The following is a 19058-nucleotide window of genomic DNA, read 5'->3' on the forward strand; positions in this document are numbered from 1 at the left end:
TCAAGCGTTTTTGGATTTTGTTCAAATGACCGTGTCTTGTTCTGCCTGTCACGCCTACTGCGTTCGCATCTTCACTCCTGTCCACCGGCAGTGTGTGTTTCTTCACGATCGATCTACTGGGCCGCACTTTCCGTGACGACAGAATTCTGACAGTTAACGTTTAGGTAACAGGTCCTGCCTTCCTCGCGGTACTAGAAGTAAGCATAGGCTCAAGCTCCCGTCTCCATTGCATTTCACTCGCGTCGTCCTCAGTAGGTAGGTATACAACCGGTTGTTACCATTTGGAAGTCGTTACCCGCCGCGCGTTTTCTTCTGGGGAACATTTGACGTTGGATTTGCAAGGTCACTTCTTCTCATTTCTCTTTAAACAAACAACCAGCTCATCAACTATGAACTCAATGAGTTTTCATCCCTCTCAGACCTCCTCGTGACATGCCCGTAGATGGCCTGCCTACCAAATTATCTCCTGGAATCCGGCATAAATAATTTGTGAAGCTCGGAAGAGAGCTCGTGTCTTCGATGCTCACGTCCAATGCCTCTGATCTTCTCGGGCTTTTTTGCTGAGTGGCTTTTTCCGGCATGATCATTCTGACGAGCGGTTCTTGTCTGGATGTTTCTTTCCTTCTGGTTAGTATTGGCTCAATGAAGTTCTTTGGTTTGCTCCCGTCTTCCTGTTCAGTTGATGACGAATTAGGCGCACGATCTGCTAACATGTTATCGGGAAGTCGCCGCCCACCCCAGTTTTTCTCTAGGACATCTGAGGCGGGTTTGTCAGGAAGTCCAGGACCCCAGGTTCACTTCTTCTGAGTTTGTTCCTTTCCAACCAGAAAACCAAGTCATCAGGTTTCTCTACTCACTTCAGTTGTGTTTCATCTGTCTCATCGGTCATACCTCACGGCCTGTCTGTAGATGGTCCGTCTCAGCACCCTCTTGAGGCTGCAGCAGGAATAAGCCTACAACCAGTCGTCCAGATACCTCCCCTTAATGTCCTCGGTTTTGCCTTGTGATGACCTTGTTTCTTGACCGTTGGGCGCAGATGTGGCTGAAGCACCGCTTGAGATGCATATGTGTCGGGATGGTAGGCCGCAAATGCGGTTCATTTGGTAAGTACTCACCAAAGTCTTCTGCTTCAGCCACCTCAACCGTTGCTTTTCTGTCCAACCATTGCAGAAAACAGTTCTGAAAATCTTGCTAGCAGCAAAAGACACGTCTGCGAGCAGTCAAAAACGCGTCAGGCCAGGCCGAGCTGTTCTTCGCTCAAATTTCCGAATCTCATTCGCGGTTCATTCCTTCATCGTCCATAAGCCAAGGCTCAGATTCCCAATCGGTACCAAATTGCACGTCGAGATGAGACTCCTCAACACTACTTCTTTCGAGTTGGAGACATTCATCCGGGGATGTTCTGCTGGTACCAGTCATCCATAATCTGCTATGTCCATCTGGCCGATGTGTCAATTCCCAAAGGGCAGAACCCGAGAAAGCTTGAAGAAGCCTTTGAAAAAAGCCGGTGGTTCACCAGGGGATGGACTCTTCAAGAGCTCTTGGCCCCAAATCTTCTGGAGTTTTTCGACGGTGGTTGGAGTTATATCGGATCACGGAACGAATGGGACGTGGAGATTGAAAGAGCTACACACATCTGACGCGAGCATCTGACCAGCTTTCGCCACTGTTGCTTAGCCACCAAACTCTCATGGGCTGCAAACAGGCAAACAACTCGCATTGAGGATCAGTCCTACAGTCTGTTGGGCTTTCTGGGTGTTCATATGCCCCTGATATACGGTGAAGGGGAACATGCGTTAATTAGGCTTCAGCACGAGCTCATACGAACTTATAACGACGAGTCAATTTTCGTTTGGAACACCCGACAAGGCTCCATACGGCCTCGAGAGACGATCCCCGGGCTTCGATCTTTGGGGAGCAGTACACAGTTGGCCCGATTGGCCGGGACGCCGTGGCTCATGCGGCGCCTGACTCTTACCCCAGGTACAAATATGGTCCAGCTTCCTTGATGATCCAACACACGTGTGACTGACACTTTTTTTTTGCAGGCTGGGAACTGACATCGGTACTGCAAGATAGCGAGGCTCCCGTTTTAGCCCCTTCACCAAATTGCTTTGCGGAATCAACCGGGCTCCAAACTTGTCGTCATGACGCCCGATTCCGCTTTGAAATGACGAACGCGGGACTCAGCCTCAATGCTGAGTTATTCAAAAGAGTGATATCCTCCAGAGATACTGGGGTGGTCTATCTGATACGATTGAATTGCGCACAGGCGCCGCCAACTCACATGACACACCCAGCAGCCATACCAAAGGTGCTCCTCCTGCGAGGTGTCCGTTTCGACTCAGTTGGAACTCCCGACCAGTGGGCTTATGGCAAGTCTGTTCCCGCCGTTTTCAGAAAGATTGGTTATCGATGCCTCGACTGGCAGAGCGTAAATCCCGACGTCTGGGTCAGCTTGGGCCGCCACGACATTCTTGTTCTGGATGAAGTAGCAGGACCGTCATCACACTTGTCTAGTCCCAGCTGTGGCTTGGCAAGACCCATACAAATACTTATACTTGTCTCGTTGGGAGACATGGAGTTGGACCCTTGCTTGTTTTGCTTGGGCGGTCGTCAAAATTACTACGACTACATAATCTCTGAAGCCTATGTTGCGAGGATGTCAGCTATAAGGGCGAGCGCACAAATTAACAGCGGCGCCAAGTTGAGGTATATTCTTGGAGTGGCAGCCCGCACCAAGTTCCCAGTACCCTTGGATGTATATCGTGGCATCCATGGTGATGGGGACGACACACACAGACAATACGTGCTGAACGAGGGTGAAGCTCTTATCTTCAGGCTGGCTGTTGTCGAAAAGAGTCCACCCATTGAGCTCGAATGTGCAAGCTACATTCTGATTCTCAAGTGGAGCGGAATAGCCTTGACTTGCAGTATCGTACCATCTGAAAACAAGCATCTTAGGCCTGCGCCCGGGTTTTTCAATAACATCGAGGGGCTACACTCGAACGTGGTCCCAGGTCCCTCGGAAGAGACTGAGATTCGGGTCTTAATTAAAAAGAAACAGGTCCAGGGTCGGCTTCGCCGTCGATGGTTTCCTCGAGATTCAGGGTTATTTTGCGTTGCGAGAACGTGCGACAAGGCTTAGTTCCAGAGGACGACCCTCCAAACGTTCACAGCCAAAGTTACCTTGAGAGCCAATAGGATCTTAAGGGTCAACGCGACCTTGGGGGCCAAAGCGACCGTGACGGGAATATGGGGAGGGTGGAAAGGCTGCTCCGAGACATCGCAAACAGAAATCGCTGACTGGCTTCATCTCCAATATGTTGATCACACGGGAAAGAGCAGACAAGCACGGTGTTTCCATGGAGGACTGGTCAACTATATCGGATATTGTGTGCTGCTCGAATAAGCTTCACGACAGGTGCTCTGATGGGGTAAAAGAAAAATCAGTATATTGCTATTAGCTTATCTCCATATACTTTCTCCCACACAGCCCCTTCAAGTTCACAAGTACTAATCCTTCTTTAGTCAGACCAGACTAGAATCCCAAGGCGCTCAAGTCAATGATACCTTTGCCAAGCACACTGTAGTTGATCTCCCCGCTCGCCTCTGGGTGATCAAAGCTGTCCCACTGTTCTGTCGCATATACGTCCGTGAGCTTTTGCTCCTCGATCTCCACGATCTCGCCCTCATCACTCAACAACTGATACCTGCCATCATCGGCAAGCAAAGAAGGTGGCGATGCTGAATTAGACTCCGACATCAACTGGAAAGTAGATGCCTTAATCACCCCTTCATCTGGATGAGATTTTGGGGCTGCCTTGGCCTTTGAAGAATTGGTGGCAGTCCTGCCTTCCGACTGTGTAGAAGAGATAGTTGGAAGGCGAATCCCCTGATTCCACTTAAAGAAATTGTCCTTATCCCAAATCTGTTTGATGCGCCGCAACCTCTGGCGGTTGTTGCCATAGTACACCCTCTCACTAGCATCCGACTGGACCGCAGCGTCGGGGAAGTTGATGAAGGCGGCACACCCCATCACGGAGAATGGTCTCAGCTTCTCCTTGAACTTCTGCATGAATTCCCGCATGTCCATCTCCAACCACTTCTCCTGCCACTCAATCATGATGTATGCGTGGTACGTGCAGTCACGCCAGCGGAATGCAGTCTCCGACCGCTTCTTTGCGTTGGCCTCCCCGCCCGCGTGGATGAAGGTGACTTGCAGCAGACCTGCTTCGCCGTTGAATTCGCGCCGGAAGGCGGCCATTTCTTGTCTGATGATGGCGATCACGCAGCTGATGAGTTTTTGGGAGTCGTCGGCGTCGTCCTTCCTGATCCTGAACACGAATGAGGTATAGAGCTTGTACGAGATCTCGGGACCAGAGGGAAACGCCTTGATGGTTTCCTCGGACCACTGCGACGCCAATGTCTCATGCAGAAAACGGGTCGATTTTTCCTGCAGGGTGCGGCGCTTGAGCTGCTTTGCGAGGTTCGTCTCCTTGATCTTGTTATCAATAAGCGCGTCGAACTCCTTCTCGCTGCCGTCGTAGTAGACGAGAAACCGCACGCCGAGCTCGCTGCCGCCGCTCTGCTTGAGGTCGCAAAGCCATGAGCTATCGATCGTGAGACTATCCGGCCAATCGGTTGTGTAGAATCTCTCCATGGTACTCATGAACTCATCCATCGCCTCTGCCTCCGGCTTAGGAAACCAGGTGTACCGTCCCGCCACCACCAGCCCTTCTTCGTTCTTCAGCTTGCAGAGGGCCATCTTGAACTCAACAACCACACCAAAATTGCCTCCGCCGGCACCACGCAGCGCCCAGAAGAGCATGCCCTCGTCCGAACTTGGCTCGTCTTTATCGCCAACGGTTACGATCCGCCCGTCGGCAGTAACAAGCGTCACCTCCCTCAGGGTATCACACCCCATCCCAAAACTCCTCGTAAACGGACCCAATCCTCCCCCCAACAAAAACCCGCCGACGCCAACGGTGGGACACCGTCCACCGTTAATAATAACACCATTATGCCGGCCGTTGACCAACGCCTTGTAAGCATGGCCCCATAGCGCACCGCCCTGCAGCGTAACGAGGTTTTGTTCTACGTCCAGATCGACTCTGTTCATCCGCACCAGGTCGAGCAGGATCCCTTCGTTGGTGGTGGAGAAGCCGGCGTAGGAGTGGCCGCCGCATTTGATGGTGGCGGACACGTCGAGGTTCTTTGCGAGTTTGATGACGTGAGAGACTTGCTCGCGGGTCTCGGGCTGGACGACGCAGGCGGGGCGAGTGAAGCGGTAGAGCAGGTTGGCGGTCGCGACGGAACGTTCGTATTCCCTGATGCCGGCGGCGTTGGGGCCCGAAGGCGTGAAGGTGGGGATTCCAGAACCGTCAAGGTGGGTGAGGAGGTCGGCGATGATGGTTGTTTCGGCCATCTTTTTGTTGATGTTGTTGACTTCGTCCGTCTGCTTGGTGTTGATGTTGTCTGCCATTTTTGTCCAATTGAACTCGTTGGTGAAGTCCTGGATATGGGCTAGCGACCGCTTGGCTGAGGTAGAGGTACGTGAGTTCGATTTGCCAGCTTACCGTCGTTGGATTATTTTTTTCACTGAGGTGGCTGTTGTTGTGCTCCAGATCCAGATCCAACACAGCAACTTGAGTCTTGGACTCAGCGTCCTTACACCATTATATCAACAAAACCTGTGCCTGCAAGACCAAACCATGACCCTTCGAGATCATCCTAAGCCATGTCTCGAGATATCAGATCATCAGCCAGCCATAATGGGGCACATGGCCTTCAGCCTCGATATGGCCGATTGGTGTTTCGGGGCTTGACAGCTTTCAGCTTGAACGGTCGATGATACCCTCGCCTCCAAAACCCTCGCTTCAGCTGAGAACCGGTCGCCGTTTTGAGGTTTTGAGTGGCCACGTCTGCCCAGAACGGCTAGCGCTCCCGGTGCGGCTATTTGGATCTATTGGCATAATATGGTGATCTAGATTCATACTATCTCCGGGGGTCACATTGGACTGGACCACGCTTGCTTTGGGCAGGAAAACGTGCACGCCAACGTAACTGAAAGGAAGGGAATAAAGGTAAGTGAAGTCCTTAATGCTGAAATGGACGTCGTGCAAATGGAAGCACTAAAATTCCATGTAGAACACTCTGTTAGCACTAACGATTATTTTGCGAGAGAAAAAGTGCAGTTTTGGGGCCGTGCGTTATGATTTGTAGTGTAGCGCGTGCGGAGTCTTGTATGAATGGGGACCGCCCGCGAACAGCACTAACAACAAGCATAACCGCACTTTTTCCACCGTGAACCCTGCTAATACCTCTAGGGAGAGAAGAAGAAGAGAAGAAAGTAACAATAGAACAGAAAACATCCCTCAACATCAACTTCAGCAAGCGGGGATCCGGCTACGAATGGCTGGGCAACAAAAGAGATGCCACCATATCCAAGACCCACGGTGTGTCTCATTGTTATCAAGAAAAGGTAATGATCCGTTTGAACAGCCAATGGAATGCGAAACGAGCCAACCTCCATCATCGAATCTGGGGTATGTACCTAGTTTTGGGTTAGATGATTTGAAGAGTGAAGAGCATTCAGCTGAGGGTCATACACTGTATGAAAGTTTCCTAAAAGGGAGACAGACCAGACTCGAAGTATGTACCTTGGCTCAACTCAGTCAGTGATCCTTCCAAAGGCCTCCAAAGGCGGCCAGTTATCTGCATCTAGGTAGACCTGGCGTCGGGTGTTCACTTCAAGTTCCAAGGACCCCAAGTAGCCGAATATCGCTGCCGGCGAAATCTATCATACCGCCGGTGATCCAATTGTACTCGGCAATCTCCTCACAGGTTAAGGAATTCTCGGCCACCAGTGCTGCACACAAGGCAAGTCGGGGGTCAGACTTGCCTTGCCTTACGAATTGCCTTCTGACTTGCCTTCTGACTTGCCTTCTGACTTGCCTTCTGACTTGCCTTCTGACTTGCCTTGTTGGCTTGTATACCTATATGCTGCATACGTATATTATCCCCCAGGTTACGAAGCTCAAAACCGATACTCGGTCCGCCGGAAAGCAATCTTTTAGTATAAAAATTAAGGTTATAAATTCATAAGCCTAACAAGGCATACAAGGCAAGCCAACCTCCAGACTTCCCTTGACTTGGCTAGAATTGACTCGTCTTTGCCTTGAGGAGGCTTGCCTTGTGTGCAGCACTGCTCCTAAGATGTTGAGCCGGCATGTTTTGCAACATCCGTCATGACTGGCAACCGTTGAAGAGAAAGTTGAATGTACCGGATCCCTTCAATATTTATGCGTTTGGTTCCAGTCGGTCTCCTGAATTCCGCTCAGCCTGCGCCGTCCAAGTTAGGGAAAAAAATGCCGAGTGTCCACCTGGTGACCAAAGTGGCTGCAATGGCTCGTTTTGCAATTGAGTCTCTTCCGCTTTGCAACGTCTTAACGATCGCTGTAACTTCCCGCGAATCGAGTTGACCACAACTTTGGACAAACGGACCTTCGAAACCACAGACGACAATTGAAAAGAACCATTTTATACTAATATGATGAACTTCTTTATGACAGTGTTAAGTACGCTGGTTTCAAATCCACAATCAGCTTTCTTCTTTCTGCTCATATGGTAGAGATACGGGCTGACGAAGTCTTGTTCGTACATAGTCAGCGTCTCGGGGGTCCGTTTGTCACCAAGTTGTCGGAAGGGAAGCTCAAATCGGGAAGTTGCAGCTGAACTCGTCAAGACGTTTGAGCTCGGGAACATACGGTGTAAACATGGTGGTTGGCTTGCAACACACTGTTGGCCCAGCACCTAAGACCTTCGTTTGTAGATGAGTCAATTGGCCGAAAGAGCTTTATGCCAGAGGCCCACAGCACGCGAGACATGGTGATGGCGGCGTTGAAAGCGACAATCCAACCACAGCTCTAAGAATCAGGCTCGGAGTATCCACATGTGCCCTATCCAGGAGCCCGACTTCGTACTTGTCTGCCTTCCACTTGACTTCCATAAGTAGATGAGATGACCCAGACCAGTTCAATTTCTACATCATGCATTTCTGTCTGAATAAAAATTTGGCAACAAACTTGCCCGTCAGACAGATCAAGATACACCAACTCCACACTAAGTTGCGTTCTGGGACAGCAGCAGGCTCCCCTCGACTTATTAAACCATCCGCAAGACGCACCCTTCCCAAGTCAAGAATGGCGACCCCAACCTTGATCTCATCCCTTCCAGACCTTCAGGTCTTCCTCTCCTCCATCCCCCCGTCCAGCACGTTTTATCTGGATCTTGAGGGCAAAAGTCTCAGCCGCAACGGGACGCTTACCCTCTTGACGGTACACGTCCTTCCCTCGAAAGCAGCAAGCGTTATCGATGTCCAAATCCTTGGTGACTCTGCGTTCACCACTCCCGGCACAGACGGCAAAACCCTCAAAGCCATTCTTGAGGACCCTCAAACTTCCAAGTGCTTCTGGGACGTACGCAACGACGCGGACGCCCTTTGGGCGCACCACAAGGTCCGTCTCGCGGGCGTCACAGACATCCAGCTCCTCGAAAACGCATCCCGCGTCGGGGATAAGACATACCTCCACGGGCTCGACAAAAGTGTTCAGAGCGATCTGGTACTGAAATGGACGGAGAAGGAACGCTGGATAAGAACAAAGAGGGAGGTGCGGGCTTTGATGACCAACAACGACGTCTTCGCCTGCCGCCCTTTGGACACCAAAACGATGCAGTACTGCGTCAACGATGTTCTTTGCCTACCTGCGCTCCACAACATCTATGCCAAGCGCACCAGTAAAGAATGGCTGGCAAAGGCAATGGATGAGAGCGCGCGTCGCGTGGTCGAAGCTTGCGGCCCTGCGTACCAACCCCAGTCTGAGAATAAGAGGTTCGGACCTTGGGGGTCAGAGTCGGGCAAAAAGATGTTGACGATGGATGAATGGCTTGAGAAATACGAAGAGGACCAGATGGAGGCAAGGGAACGGGAAATGCTCGGATATGATGACTACGATGAGTACGACGACTATGACCCCTATCCCCCGAACTCGAAAGACGCTGACGTTTCCGACGCATTTGATAGTTTCTAGAAGAAGTGGACTGTTGGAGTCACCACAACAAAAGGCATTGATAGGGGGGAAAGGGGGTGCTGGAGGTTGCAGGCCAGTTGTGGGCGGCAGATTGAACGTGATCCGATGCAGGATGGCCCAAGTTGAACTTAACAATATGACGTTTACTTTTCCAGTTGACCGAGCACCTGGACACTCAATCTTGCGTTCTAGAAGTAAACTTATTTTGCATTGTCCAAGTCAAGATGCGTAGCCGGAATTCTTGGAGTGTCCTCTGACTTCCAGTCGGTTGGAGACCTTCTCCGGGGCTGTGTATCAGAGGTACGACTACCGTAGAAACTCGCGAACCTTAGAAAAGGCCTTCCCTCTTTGAGCGCCGGCATATGTACAGGAAGCTGGCAGGATCAGGCTAGTCACTGTGCCTTCGAATGTGTGCAAGTTAGTTTAGAGGATAATGTCCCTCCCTTTTCAATTCAATAACTGGAAAGGTACATGTGCTGGTGTATGCGTGCCCTCGGGGCAGGTTTCTGGCAGGTTTCTAGCAGATTTCTGCCATATGCCGGCGCTGAAAGAGGAAAGGCCTTTTCTAAGTTTCGCGAGTTTCTACGGTAGGTACGTTACCTACCCCCCTCCAAAATCTTGGTCAATCCATTCCACTTTTTCGTCTCCGAAACCATTTCCTAGGTTAATTCCGTAGAGGTATGCACCTGTGTGAGCGCAGTGTCAGTGGTGGTGGTGCTGCCGGCATAAAGCTATGCAAGTCCCGAATTCCTGGTATTTTATCGAGGTCCGTACCTGCATTACTTTTTTTTCTGGCATTTTGCCTCTCCGATCAAAGAGCTCGATGATGCCTTCTTTGATTCCTGCATGCGTGACTTTAATGTCCCCACGGACAACTGTCCTTTTGACTTTTTGGGTTGGTATTAAATGATTGCAACTTGAGTGTCCTTGCCTGTTCTTCCACTTTTCCACACTCTCCTTCCAATCCGATAGCAAGTCTCAACGAACAACTTCTCCAAACACCTGTTTTCACTGGTACTTCCGGTAGCAAGACTCATCCAACAACTCCTACACGCACCGATCGTTACTACCTACCCACTTTACACACGAATCATTTGTCATGCCTTGCGATTTACCTACCAAAGCAGCCCGTTCTCGGAAGGGTCAAAACTCCAGCCTTAAGGAGACATGGGGGAGGGACGAAGAGCTACAGGTAAGACACAAGAAGGTACGACCAATCCCAGTTTACCAGTGGCAGCTTCCAAAAAATATTAGGACAATACTATTGACACAAGATTGTCAGAACACGCCTGAGAATGATCCACGTCGTTTCTACGCCGCCGTAGAAGAAGCCTCAGATAACGGCGAGCTTCCACTCGAACGCTGTGTTACCGCTATGTCTCTTGAGTCTCAAGAGCCCACAACACCCACAAACTCCAACACTGAGACCCTGTCACATATTGCGGCAGTCTATACCAGAGACACAGACGCAAAAAAGAACATCTACCCTTCAATCTCCAACGTCACCAGTGGTATTTCCAAGTCCAATACCTGTTCCACCTGCAACAAGCAGAACGAAAGCTGTTCGGCTCGTTCATACACCCCGTATTCCCACACTTTCCAGCGTGGGAATCATCTTCGTGCTCGAAGGCAAGGTGTAGACGAGCCAAGAGCGGGCACAGGACAACCACGAGAACAACCACAAAGATCACAAGCACAGGAACAAGCTCCGAGCCATCGTCTCACCCATTCCCCACGCACTCGAAGAATGTCTTGCGGCCTTTAAGGAGACGTGCAAGGAGGAGAAACGAGGAGCATGGGAGGCGTTGAAGAAGGTGCACGAGCGCCCCAGAAGACGTCGATCACTTTCTCGAACTCCGAAATACACGGCTTCGACATACCCGACCTCGACAAACACGCCTCCGGTATTCGAGGCATACAACGCTCATGCCCTTCCTACTGTAACAATGGAACCTTCTTCATGTTGCACAACCACTTTTTTTCTGAACGGGCAGGTTTAGGTTTGGTTGGCATGTACATGTATGTATGGTCTAGCTGTTGCAACGTTTGATGGGAGATATAGAATATTGTTTGTGTTGTGAGATGGAGAACGAGAACCTGGAAAGGGAAACTGGTAAAGAGAGAGTCGGGAATTAGCAATCAGGAAGAGATGTACGAGGTGAAGGCATGGAAGTGAAGGAAATAGGAAAGGCAAAGGGAGAAGTGAGAGCAGTAGTGTACAGTACCTATCTACCTAGGTATAGGTAGTAGCCACAACACTATACGTGGTGATAGAAGCGACGTGGTAGTTGGAATAGATAGGTACATTCCTGGCGACGGCTGTCACTGCTCTCTAATCAAGGCATCACAATTGAAAATTGGAAGTGGACAAACTGGGAGGCGAGGTCTTGTTACCCTTAAATTACAACGCAAGTCCGTGCTCTCTTTATTTTTAATGCTTTCTGTTCCTAGTACACATACAGAGTTCCTACCTCGAACTATCCGGTCACCCAACTGCAAGAACGAACGAAACGCAGATACTTGATACACGTTCATTAATTTGAATTACGAGGAACTCAGTCATTCCCGTGACATTTGAATGATTGCCGATTTAGGCAATTTCAGGATAAATTTGATGCAAGTGGAAGGTGGAAGGCGGAGGGGACAGTTTTGGGCGTTGATGAGAACTGGGAAGGAAGGCACAGAAGGGAAACATTGGTGATGCTTTGTCAGTTTGCCTGCGCCGTTCCTACATAGGTATCTTCTTAATACGTCCATCTTGAAAACCCCCGGCTTTGATCTAAGCCACTTCTCGTCCTTGGTCTGTTGTGATTCCGTAGCTGCAAGTTGTTCCCGTGCAACCTAGGCACTGGAAGTGGGAATGGTTACCAGGTACATAGAGGTACCGTAGGAACTTGAGTAATCCGCCGAACCCCAGGAGGCAGAAATCCGGCAGCTGCTGTCCGCATATGCCAGCGTATGTCGCTGTCCAGATAGTGAAAATTGAGGGCAATTGCTCTCAACGTTAATTTGCACACATTTGTAAATACAAGACCGGCCTAATCCTGCCAGCTACTTGCACAGGTCTGCTCTCTGCCCGCCCATTAATATGGGGGGGCTTCGGCGGATTACTCGAGTTTCTACGGTAGGTACCTTACAGGTACCCGCTGAGATTTGACTTTGTACTTTGAGTCGTTGGTTTTTTTTCTCCTTTTTCCGTTGACGTAAGCCCGCACTTGATTTGACAGTTCTTATTATGATCAGGTTTCTTTTCTTTGTGCATGTGGATTTTGGTGACAGTAGTTACAGTGGCAGACACTCAAGGAGCCCGGAGCTTTGAACGGGAGTCTGGTTTGTCAAACTCCGACTCACGCATGAACACGTTTCTTTTCACATGCACAAGGTAGAATGGTACGGTTTTCTCGATTCCCAGACTCCAGCCCGTCGCTGAAACCATAGACATCATTGACCGATTTGAAAGTACACGTTGATGTCTGGTATGTGTGCATATGCAGGCAGAAGAATGGCCTGTTCCGGCATGCATCCTGGGGAATTTGCGATGGGTTTTTGGAATGGTTCGTTCCCAAGGGTAGAAATAGGTATCCAACCTTCCCCGCCCACTTGGGCTGCCGAGTTGGGCCTTCTCTATCCAGATCATCATCATCTTCGGTTCTTCTTCAAAAACATCATCAAATCTCTTATCGAAAATCGCAACCATGCCGCGCCCTTCAAGAATTGCCCTACTCCGCCATTTGGCCGATACCATCACTTCGGCACTCTCCAGAGTCACCTTCAAGCAGAAGCAGAAGCAGAGCCTACCTCTACCCTCTACCGGTACCGCTGTCAAGAAGGCAAAGAAGTCAAAATCCTCATCCGCCGAAAAGAGACGCGGCAGATCCGATCGAAAGGCCGACCACACCGACCGTGAAGACAACAATGACCACCTCGACTGGGAACCTTTCTGGTAAGTTTTCTCCACGGGGACTGGACGCGGAGTACAAGATGCATGCCGCTTTCTTCAAGGGCGAGGTCAGTAGCAGATATGAGCTCTCTCTCATCAACAACCACTACATAATCAAAATAACCTACTAACCAAGAATTTTGCACTACTCACAGCCTCTACTATGCTACATCATGGCATACACGGCCACATGGTCACCCGAGAAGAGCATAATGTCCTCTCGCCAATGGAAAATGTCGGCGCCAAAGGCTGTGTACAACCAAGCATCATTACACCAGAAGAGGTACCTTACCTTACCTACGTACCTTAGCATCCAATGTCTGACTGAATCATGGACGAACATAAACACCATGTGGCTTGGTTGATGCATTCGGATTTCAGAACAACCACGAAATGATTCGGTGTTTCCCACATAACAATGGGTATTGATCAGCCACCAAACGACAACAACGGCAGATTAACGCGTCCATCTCGACACACCCGACCCTCATTCGGAAAACCCTAAAAAAAAAAGGAGAGAAGCCCCTTTCTGCGTTGGCTTGCAGAGCATGCGAGCATGTTCCATTCGTGTCGGAAACATAACAAGCCCCCCATACTTCCCCGTGAGCTGGCTCGCTGGGTAGATTCTTCAAGAAGTTAAAAAGCCGAGTTGATACCCCCTCTGCCCCTCTCCCAGCACGCACATTTGAGTACCTAACCAGGCTTTTTCTTTTACAACCTCCCTCCCTGGTGTCCAGTCTGCCTCTGCCTGCCCATAGACAACTTCAGCGGCGACTAGTCTAGGTCACGGCATTCCCAGGCAGCAGCAGCAGCAGCATCGGGGAATTCGGGATAAACCTACCATCGACCGTCGGCAGTAAGATATCCTGCGCCATCTTGTTGCGCTATATGGAGTCGGGTGGTTGGAGATGTGACAAGGGCAGAGTTCTGGGCTTGGAACAAAGGGTTCAATTCAGCTGATAAACTACTTTGGTCTCGAAGGCCTTGTTGATCCTTTCAACCTTCAACCAAAGGCTGGGTTTCAAGGCCTTCTTATGCCAAATAGGTGTGGTACGTACTGAGGTGCGTACCGAGCCTTGTTGCCTAATGCCTCGAGGTATCTATCTAGCGGTCTTCATGTGGATCTTCCTGAGTGCTTTTCACCCATTCTCCTTCTTTCCTCTAGCATCGGCCTCTTTCCGGTCGTCATTGTGGCCCAGCAGTCACTGGAGCTGCACGTACGCATGCAAGGGCTGACCTGTCTTTCATGCACATTGTATAACAATGCATATCTCACCCTGCCCCTAACGGGGCCCTCTCGCCCCGTGATGCAAGGGGAACCTCAGGATGATGCTCAGCGCCATTGGCAGTTAAGGCTAATGCAAAGTGTTGAGGTTCTGTTAAGCCTCGGAACATCTAACCCAGAACTGTGGGCAAATGCCCGTGTGACAGGAGAAGAGGTAGCGAGAGGAAAGCCGGAGCGAAGGCGAAAGAAACATAGGAACTGCAGGAGAGAAGATGATGGTCGTTGTCATGTTGCCCGTGGATGTTAGATACAAGAAAATTTTCGAACTATGGCACCTAAACCATGGTTGAAACTGTCTATCATACCGTTGCTTCTTTGTCTTTGCCCGTTGACTGTCCGCTGATCTTTTTCGTAATCTTTGGTTTTCCTTCCTTAATAACCCTGCTTTTTTGAACTCCAATTCACCCTCTCTTTTCCATTCCTTTTGTTGTCTTTCGTAGACCCGAAAAAGCAAACTCAAAGTGAAGTGAAGCGACATTTCCGGGTTCCCTCCCCTCCACTGTAACTGTGCCTCTTATCGGTTGAGACACGCCTTCTTATCTTTCGTTCCTAACCCCTTTTCGAAGCTCCACCCACGGTAAACAAACACCACAGAAAACGGATATAGAGAAGTCGGGATACCGTAAAAGGCAACCTCATCTGGTCATCAAAATGGACCAGCAAGAGGTATATTATAAGAAACATTTCGAACCAGGAAAGGGAGAAATTTCGAGTAAAGCCCATCCATCCACCGTCAGAAAAAGAAAAAGCTCAATCAAAAGCTCCATAGCTCCCTAACCCCGTCCGACCAACCAGTCAACCAAAGTGGCGATCATTGGCGTAATTAATCAATCAACGCAATCCCAACAAAGTCACCCTGTTCCGACCATCCGTACCCCTTTTTGTTGACCGAACACATAACCATTTATCAGTCGACTGATCAGACAGTATAAAAATCATTAACACAACACGCTTCCCACCCATCCATCCAAGCCAAATATGTTACAGGGAAATCTCGGGCAATAGTGTCCATCAGTCCACCGGAAAAGAGCCAAAGCACTGGCGGCAGTGACAGCGCTATGCCTCCGCTTTGGGTGCTTCTTCCGTGGCGGCAGGAGCGGTGGGCACCTCTGTGGGCACAACCTCTGGCGCGGCAGGCTCCTCGGCGGGAGCAGACTCTGGGGCGGCGGGGGTCGGCTCGGGAACAGATTCGGTTTCTGGCACAGGGGCTGGAGCTTCAGTCGGTTCGCTAACGGGTCCAGCCTCGGGCTCTTGGGCTTGTTCTTGGACTTGTTCTTGGACAGGTTCAGGCGCGGGAGCTGGAACCTGTTCAGGTACTGTCTCGGGTTCTGGCGCAGGGACAGACACAGGTTCGTCGATGACCATAGGAGTAGGGGCCGGCTGCTCTACAGGTGCTGGCTGCTGTTGCTGCTGCTGTTGGTGCTGATCAACAACTTCGGCATGGGGCTCGCTCTTAACGTTTTCGTCCAGACGAATCTTCTTGTGGCGTCCATTGTCGTGAGATTCGAGAGCTTCCTTGACGTCCTTGAGCTCAACCTCGAGCTCATCGAGGCGTCTTTTGAGCATGTTCTCCCTCCTGTGGCTTTCCTCCAGTTCCTTCTGCAATTGCTGGTGGGCTTCACCCATAGCATCAATCTGGGCGCGAAGTTGAGCTTCAAGCTTGCCGGGCTCTGAAGCTTGTCGAATGTTTTCCTCCGTCTCGAGTTGGTGAAGACGACCGCGGTAGAGTTCTTGGATGACCTCCAATTCGCTGACTCGGGTCTTCAGGCTGGCATTGGCAGCAAGGAGCTGCTCGTGGGTTTGTGGCATATGCTCGCCGTTCATGGGTGACGGGGCTCGGCCGGGGGATGCAGTCGGGACGCCAAATCCGGAAATCTGTTGGGCTTGGAATTGGTACTCGAGGTTGTGATCAATGGGAATGTGCGGGTTGTATACGTTGGGGGTGCCGGTGCGGGAAACGGGCGAGTTATCGTCGACGGGATGGCCATTGATGGACTTCTGGGATGCTCTCCGGGCAGCTTGGGCGGCAGGGTTGTTGGGATCCATCATGCCCACTCCTCCGTTCATGTCGGCGGTGGCAGCGAGGTTCTGCTGCTGCTGTTGCTGTTGCTGGGCAAAGACATTTTAGTTAGCTGCTGAATGAAGCTTGTCAGGTCGGATATAAACGACTCACCTTCTTCTGCTTGGCCAAATCGGGACGCATGGTCTTGACACGGTTACGGCTCTTGATAACATCGGTCTTTAGGGAAATTGGGCGAGGACGGCCGTGCAGCTTGAGGAACAGACCACAGGCATTGCAGAGGACCTGGCCCATCTCGTCGCGGCGCCATAATGGCGTTGTCGAGGTCGCACAGTTCTGGCAGGTGGGCTGTGTGGTTTCGCGATCATGATTAGCCATTGTCGCCATGTTTAGTGTTTGTTGGTGTTGGTGTTGCGCTGGGCAGCGAGTGTGGCTACGGCGTAGTACGAGTAGAGGCTATCGCGACGGGAATGTTGGGCTAACGACGGATAAGAGATGGGAATGATAGAGGGTATGTAATCGAGGGAGAGATAGAAGATTAGATGCTGGCGATAAGGCAACCTTGATAAATAAATGCGGGAAGTATGATTGATAGACGTGGAGGTGGAGGGATGATGATAAGAACGAAGCACGGAATGATAAGGAAATTTTTTGACGGGGCGCATTTGGGGCGCTGCACTGGGCAGGCGGGCGACGAAAAAGTGGGCTGTTGCGATAACAACCCGGTCGGGCTTTGGAGGGGCTTAGATAAGCGATTCCACCAGAACCTGGCGTCTTGGCCAATGGGAATCGTTGCCATTCTCAGCAAACCGGTGGTCATGGCTTTTCGTGACGTTGATCCATTGCCAAACGCCCGATTGTGTCGCAAGACGCGATTGGGGATATGCGATACGCGATAAGGGGGGAGGGAAGCCGAACAGGACATGATGTAGACACCCCAACACCACCAACAAAACAAGAACAGAAAACTTACCAGATTGCCTCCTGGACCCGGGTGCGAGCTAGCAGCTGGAGAGGTGCCTGGAGGAATCATGGGAGGAGCAGCCATGGTAACGGGTCTACCAATTGCAATGTCAGTAAAGTTGGCGCATCGCGATTATATGTAGATGTCAAGGTGAAGGGGGAAACGAGCAACAGAGCCACCAATGCAATGCGCCTTGTACCACTGCTTCCTTTTCCTCTCCATCTGTGAGTCCAATTGACTGGGAACTGACCTGGGCTGTGGTGATGTTGTAGCCGCTGGGGTATTGTTGTTGCTGGTGGCAATGGATGCGATACCGGGCAACATCTGCGACATGTGTTGAGGCCCCGGGGCTGAGCCTTGGGTCGACGTCGAGCTCGGTCGGGATATGGGTTCGGGTTCAAGAGTGGTCGGCATTGGCAAAGATGGGGATGCCGCCGCGGGCTGTTGTTGTTGTTGTTGTTGTTGTTGTTGCGTCGTGGGTTCCTCCATCATAACGGCTCGGACCGGAGGCAGCTCCAAATCGGTGCGCGGTGTATATGAGGTTGAGGTTGGGTATTGCGGATGAATAAGGGGAAGACCCGGAGACCGAGTCGAAGCAGTGGAAGCCAGCTTGACGGCGGTTGAAGGCGGCGTCGGTGCCAATTGACCCACTCGTGGTGGATTCGAGAGAGACCGTGGGCCCGTGACCGGGATTGCCAACTTCGGGATCGAGACTGCGCAAGGCGGAGTGAAGGGCGGCCGTGTAGTCGATAGTCAACGTCCAAGAAAATGACGTCCGTGCTTGTGATTGTCCGACTTGTTCCTTTTCCTTTTCTCTCCTTCCCAAGGATAGATCACAAATATCGGCAACGTCGCGAAAGGTGAGGAACACAATTGACTGACTACGTCGGGTCGAGGTTTCGAAACGAGGCAAGCCAATGTCCGAGCTTGTTTGGATGTACCGAGTACCGACACTTGGAAGTTCAAATCTTGAGTTTGAGACAGGGCTGAGAAGGGGAAAGTGAAGAGAGAAAAACGTCGCGGGGTTAAAGAGGAAAAGAAGTTTAAAAAAGTTGCAAGGAAGGAGCCCTCCACCTTGGCGACACAAAACCGAACCTACCCCTTTCCCTTTCCGACGGAACGCTGAAAGTGAAGGATTTCAAAACTTCGTGCACGGAATGCCGTACCATAATCCGTGGCGTATCACAGTGCAGGTTGTACTTGCCCGATTATGATGACCACAGCGCGCCAGGGTCGTCAAACCTTGCTAGCTTTCAATTGGACAATAACTCTTCAAATGTGCGATGATTTCCTGGTTCTACAGTTTGTATCTGGTGGTTGCCTCTCCAGCCTTACTACAATGTTTATCAAGGCGGGATTGAGTTCGTTTCTTCAGCTTTGCCCCGGTGTTCGGTTCTTCACCACTACCTCAGCTCATGTACTATGAATTTCAATTTCCTGGTGATGTTTATTGTACCCCTGTCTTCGCAATGGTCTTGCTGGGGATCTGAAGGTCTTCTTGTGCCCCAATGATATCGAAAAGCTTTTGACGCCAGTTATCGATACCTACCTCTATCAAGACTTTTCATTAACACATGTGATTTCTGTGGTGTTGTTGGCGAGTGCTGGGGATTGCGCTTGAAGACGGGAAGTGCACTGCAGTCCCCTGTCATGATAAGATAGCGTACGGATAAGATAACATCAACAAAAAGTTGAAAGAAGCAAATGGCAAAAAACATGAGCTTGTTGCAGTCGCAGATTGGTTAATGGAAGAATGC

General features: G+C 50.7%; 4 protein-coding genes across 4 annotated transcripts; 2 read left to right on the forward strand and 2 right to left on the reverse strand.

The window, feature by feature from the left end:
- Positions 1-3541: 3541 nt before the first annotated feature.
- Positions 3542-5485, reverse strand: SMAC4_09130 (uncharacterized protein; the record flags this gene model as incomplete). The annotated part of the gene is made up of 1 exon (XM_003343953.2): positions 3542-5485. One exon carries the CDS (start codon positions 5483-5485, stop codon positions 3542-3544), a length of 1944 nt encoding a protein of 647 aa, XP_003344001.2.
- Positions 5486-8168: 2683 nt separating this feature from the next.
- On the forward strand, positions 8169-9206 carry SMAC4_09131 (uncharacterized protein). The gene is made up of 2 exons (XM_024655992.2): positions 8169-9019; positions 9086-9206. The coding sequence occupies exons 1-2, from the start codon at positions 8205-8207 to the stop codon at positions 9090-9092; spliced, it is 822 nt and encodes a 273-aa protein (XP_024511772.1). The 5' UTR covers positions 8169-8204; the 3' UTR covers positions 9093-9206.
- A 3539-nt stretch (positions 9207-12745) lies between these two features.
- On the forward strand, positions 12746-13245 carry SMAC4_09132 (uncharacterized protein). Its single transcript, XM_066090897.1, has 2 exons — positions 12746-13100; positions 13188-13245. Exon 1 carries the CDS (start codon positions 12788-12790, stop codon positions 13037-13039), a length of 252 nt encoding a protein of 83 aa, XP_065946370.1. The 5' UTR covers positions 12746-12787; the 3' UTR covers positions 13040-13100; positions 13188-13245.
- Positions 13246-14456: 1211 nt separating this feature from the next.
- Positions 14457-18431, reverse strand: SMAC4_09133 (uncharacterized protein). Its single transcript, XM_024655993.2, has 4 exons — positions 17552-18431; positions 17311-17395; positions 16491-16685; positions 14457-16426 (listed from the first exon to the last, which is right to left on the reverse strand). The coding sequence occupies exons 1-4, from the start codon at positions 17791-17793 to the stop codon at positions 15374-15376; spliced, it is 1575 nt and encodes a 524-aa protein (XP_024511773.2). The 5' UTR covers positions 17794-18431; the 3' UTR covers positions 14457-15373.
- Between the last annotated feature and the right edge of the window lie 627 nt (positions 18432-19058).

The sequence above is a fragment of the Sordaria macrospora genome, chromosome 3, assembly GCF_033870435.1.
Source record: "Sordaria macrospora chromosome 3, complete sequence".
Classification (NCBI taxonomy): domain Eukaryota; kingdom Fungi; phylum Ascomycota; class Sordariomycetes; order Sordariales; family Sordariaceae; genus Sordaria; species Sordaria macrospora.